This window comes from Sinocyclocheilus grahami, unplaced genomic scaffold (genome assembly GCF_001515645.1).
Source record: "Sinocyclocheilus grahami isolate Dianchi unplaced genomic scaffold, SAMN03320097.WGS_v1.1 scaffold1773.1, whole genome shotgun sequence".
NCBI classification, from domain to species: Eukaryota; Metazoa; Chordata; class Actinopteri; order Cypriniformes; family Cyprinidae; genus Sinocyclocheilus; species Sinocyclocheilus grahami.
This window is the reverse complement of record NW_015506952.1, coordinates 31,234-36,305: the sequence shown is the minus strand read 5'-3', so window position 1 is coordinate 36,305 and position 5,072 is coordinate 31,234. Positions and strand designations below refer to the sequence as shown.

The 5,072-nt window shown below is 33.2% G+C and overlaps 1 protein-coding gene across 2 annotated transcripts in view; it reads right to left on the bottom strand.

Moving 5' to 3' along the window:
- LOC107572559 (sorting nexin-13-like) overlaps positions 1-5,072 on the bottom strand; it is a 15,397-nt gene that overhangs the window by 1,498 nt on the left and 8,827 nt on the right. For both annotated transcript variants that reach the window (XM_016258982.1, XM_016258983.1), the window contains exons 12-18: positions 4,208-4,315; positions 4,021-4,131; positions 2,732-2,893; positions 1,985-2,056; positions 989-1,134; positions 834-902; positions 639-751 (exon numbers count right to left, since the gene is read on the bottom strand). In XM_016258982.1, the coding sequence (XP_016114468.1) occupies positions 639-751; positions 834-902; positions 989-1,134; positions 1,985-2,056; positions 2,732-2,893; positions 4,021-4,131; positions 4,208-4,315 (781 nt within the window). The remainder of the gene's footprint in view (positions 1-638; positions 752-833; positions 903-988; positions 1,135-1,984; positions 2,057-2,731; positions 2,894-4,020; positions 4,132-4,207; positions 4,316-5,072) is intronic.

The following is a 5,072-nucleotide window of genomic DNA, read 5'->3' as shown; positions in this document are numbered from 1 at the left end:
TTAAAAAGTTTGGGGTCTTTAGGTTTTTTTATTTTTTTTATAAATGAATACCTTTATTCTACAAGGGCACATTAAATTGATTAAAAGTGACAGCAAAGACATTTATAACGTTACACAAGACAATACTTTCAATTTATCAAAGAATCCTGAAAATAAAATGTTTTACAGTTTCTATAAAAAATATTTGGCAGCATCTCTTTTTTCATGCATTGATAATGATCAGAACTGTTGAAATTCTTGATCAGCGAATCAGCATATTAGAATGATTTCTGAAGATCATGTGACACTGTAGACTGCAGTAATGATGCTGAAAATACAGCTTTGATCACAGAAATAAATTACATTTTACTATATATTCACAGAAAACGGCTACTTTAAATTGTAATAATATTTCACAATGTTACTGTTTTTAGGAGATAGGATAGCATAGGAGATAGCATAGGAGATTTTTCAAAAGCATTTAAAAATGTTATCTACATTTTGGCTTATTTGAGAATACATAGAGATAACAATAAGAGTGCCATCTGCAGAATAACTACAGATTTTCCACTATAGTCTGTGCTGTGAGTGCACATAAATGTCTGTATATTCAGTGTCATAAGATTCAGGCTGTAGTGTGTGTGTGTGTGTGTGTGTACCTGGCATGATGCCCAGGAGTGTGGTCTTGGCGGCGACTCGTGTCCTCATGCGTAAGCTTTTGTCTCTGCGGGGCGGTGTCTCGGCGAGGATCCCGTTTGGCCAGTAAGAGTCTCTGCAAGGGTCAAAAAACCCAGTCAGAAGACAAACCAGAATCACATACATGTCAAAACAGACAGTGTGCTTGAAATCATCACCTGAATCTCTTCACGTAATCAGACACTTGCTCAGGCGAGGTCATGTAGTCGACGTGATCTACGATTTTCCTGCAATGAAGCAAAAACATATGGTCAGCTTTGAACATAAAGCAGAAATGCAACCGCATGCGACTCAATGCGCGTGTGTCTGGCACCTGTTAATGGTGTCTCCATACGTGGCTTTGATGAGCTGCTGTAAGAGGTTTTTGATGTTTCTGCGCAGCCATTGATTTCTCTCCTTCAGATCAAACACCTCGTCCATCAGCAGCAACATCACCCTCAGTGGAATATTATCATCCACCTGTTCATCAACACAACGTTAGTAAACTGACAGCTCCAGCTCTGAAATCTCATTGAATTATCACTCAGAATCACTGAAAAAATAGCAAGTTAATTAGATTATTTAAATTAATAAATAAATAAATAAATTATTTTAAGCAAATTATTTGTTATATAATATAATGATTGTTTTCTTAAATTATACAAACTAAAAATGAATAAAGAAATACATTACTAGGGTAAAATACTATTGTACTGTTAAAAAAAAAAATCTGTATTTCATAATAATGATGAAAATAATAATACATATTATAATTTTAATAAAAATTTTAAATGAAAAATCAATAAAAAATGTTCAATAAATATTAAATAAATTTGAGAATTTTATTAAAGTAAAAAAAATATAAATCACAAAGAAATACATAACTATGGTAAAATACTATTGTACTGTAAAATAAAAAATTCAGTATTTAATAATAATGATAACAATTATGATGAAAATAATAAATATAATTTTATTAAATTATAAAATGAAAAATAAAACAATTACTATAGTAATAACACTATTATAATAAATATTAAATCAATATTATAATAAAAACTATACAAAATAAAGAAAAATCAAAGAAAATTACTATGGCAATAATAATATTGTACTGTAAAATAAACAACAACAACAATAATAATTTGCAGAGTAAAAGAAAAATTACAACACTAATACTTATGCATGTTTCTAAACATTATACCATAAAACTTGTACTAGAATTGCTTATTACAAGTATTAAAATAACATTATTTATCAGCACCTTTACACATACTAAAAGCAACTGTGTTAGAGTGATTTGGCCAAGTTTGATTTGATGTTGACTCACATTGTCGTCCAGCTGGGCCGAGACGCGGCAGTGTTCGGGATCGATGTCAGACTTTGCGATTAAAGGAGGCACCTGTGGATCAGACACATCTGGAGTCAATGACGTGCATTCATAAAATAGCGGCATGTGAGTGCAAATATGTGACCCTGGACCACTAAACCAGTCATAAGGGTCAATTTTTCGAAATTGAGATTTATACATCATATGAAAGCTGAATAAATAAGCTTTCCATTGATGTATGGTTTGTTAGGATAGGACAATATTTGGCCGAGATACAATTATTTGCATCTGGAATCTGAGGGTGCAAAAAAAATCAAAATACTGAGAAAATCGCCTTTAAAGTTGTCCAAATTAAGTTCTAAGCAATGCATATTATTAATCAAAAATTAAGTTTTGATATATTTACAGTAGAATATTTACAGAATATCTTCATGGAACATGGTATTTACTTAATATCCTAATGATTTTTGGCATAAAAGAAAAATCTATAATTTTGACCCATACAATGTATTGTTGGCTATTGCTACAAATATCCCCCAGCGACTTATGACTGCTTTTGTGCTCCAGGGTCACATATTTCGCCTGCGCATGTATGTGAAAACGATTGACAAACGACACAGACTAAGTTTCTAAGTTATATAAATACAGGCAACACAAACAGCCAACATGCAAAGCGTCCAGTTTGGCAGGTCTCTGGTCTTTTGCACATTTCTCGCTGTGCTCTGAGATTCTCCAGACGTGCTCTACCTTAAATATGGACTGTTTAATATCCTGGCCAAGTTTCTCGGACATGCGGCCCATGTCCGCTGAGACTTTGGACACTCCCTCGGCCAGGCTGTCCGGCAGTGACTTCACGGCATTGGACACGTTCCTCATGGAGCTCCGGAGAGGATTCACAAACGTGTCCATCTGTCCGAGTCCAGAGAACAGGACAAGTTTACAAAAAACGGTGAATCCAAGCAGACAACAACTCTACGCCGCTGCCACTCTGGAGTAAATGCATGGAGGTGCGTTCACGCTCACAGCGATTTCATCACTGTTCCTACTGAACTGCAGTATTGGGATCGTGTCTTTGCTGTTGCTATTTAATGTTAAGCCTGCTCAACTTTTTTGCACCACCGGTGTTTTCTATTCCTCAGGTTGTCCTGAAATGCTAACTCTCATTGAAAATGAATATAACTTTCACTAACTGCTAACTTTCGCCACTTCAAATCGCTGTTTGTGTGAACGCCCCTGTCAGTCTCTCGATCTATCCATCCGTCTACCAAAAGGCTGTCAAAGTCAAGCGAAGAATAAAATCTATGGGGTTTCATATAATGTTATTAGTGATTTCTGTTTCAGTGCACAGATTTAATGATTAGACTGTATAATTGCTTAAAAAAAAAAAAAAAAAAAAAAAAAAAAAAGTTTAGAGAAGTCTAACTGTTTTATTTTATAAGCATTAAAAAAGAATTGATACTTTTATTCAGCAAGGATGCATTAAACTGATCAAAAGCGACAGTAAAAGACATTTATAATGTTACAAAAGATTCTATTTCAAATAAAAGCTGTTCTATTGAAGCTTCCATTCATCAAAGAATCCAGAAACTACAAAAATACATGGGCAGCACAACTGTTTTCAACATTGATAATAATCAGAAATGTTTCTTGAGCAGCAAATCAGCATATTACAATGATTTCTGAAGGATCATGTGACTTAGCTTTGATCAGAGAAATACATTACATTTGAACATATATTCACATAGAAAACAGCTATTTGAAACTGTAATATTTTACTGTTTTTACTGTATTTCTGATCAAATAAATGCAGCCTTGGTGAGCAGAAGAGACTTCTTTTAAACCATTAAATATTAATCTTTTTTTTTTATGTTGGAGCATATGAATAAATATATTGACTGTCATTTATTGAAAATTTAGGGAATGCCTTGTTTGTTTTATAACAAGATATAATTTTATAAGCTAAATCTCCCACCCTGCTGGACATGAAACACCTTCACTGATCATATTAAACATTTTCTGTATGTGGTATTTCTCACCTTGCGTGCGAAGTCTCCTTTGCCCTTGCTGTAGGCTTTGTTCTCCAGGAAGTCATAGACGTAGGGGATCAGCATGGGACAGGCCTTCACCATTTCAGGATTCAACAGCAGCTGCAAGACACATTCAGCTCTCAGCACACCTGAGCCAGCAGAACCCAAAATAAACACCCGTCCTCGTCTGACCCACCTGCAAATAAGCGTTCAGGTCCTTCTTCCTCTTCTCCAAAAACTCCCTGTCCATGTTGTTAAAGGTCTTTTTGCCAGGAAGCTTGAGAATCGGACCAAGGCTCTCAAACTAAAGATGGGACACATGGGTTAGAAAACATCACATCTATCAAACCCAATTAGATCAGATTGTGTTCAGTCAAAATATTTAGAAACATCCAGGACTCCGTGTTTGCAAAACTTCACAGAATTTAAACGCCTGTCAACAAGTTCAACAAGTTTCTTTGCATGTTTGCTTAATAAAAATTTAAACTAATTTGGTAATTAGTGGTGATTTCAGCTACCAATATTGCTGAACACACAGAAATATATATTTTTAAGTAAAAAAGCCTTTTGCTTTTTTAAAATATAGTTCTTACATTTTTAAAATGAGAGGTGGGGTAAAATTATGACATTATCCCCAAATCTCATTAAGGGATTAATAAGAATTTCTGCATCAGTGTAGTTTAATGTACTGCTTTTAAGCTTGCAAATTTTAATTACAATTTCTACTATAGTAAATATTAATATATATTATACAAATATATATATTTTTTTTTTCTTATAGCAAATGAGAAAATAAAATCTACAAAAAAATACAATTAATTAACAATTTAAAGGCAGTACAACAAACTACCTAGATGTATACATTTTCGACAATTTAAAAAAAAATACACACACAACAAATATATATATATTTGTATATATATATATATATTTATTTATTTAAAAAAAAGATTTTCCCAGAATTTAATCTAATCTCAATATATATATACAGTGGGTACGGAAAGTATTCAGACCCCCTTAAATTTTTTACTCTTTGTTATATTGCAGCCATTTGCTAAAAT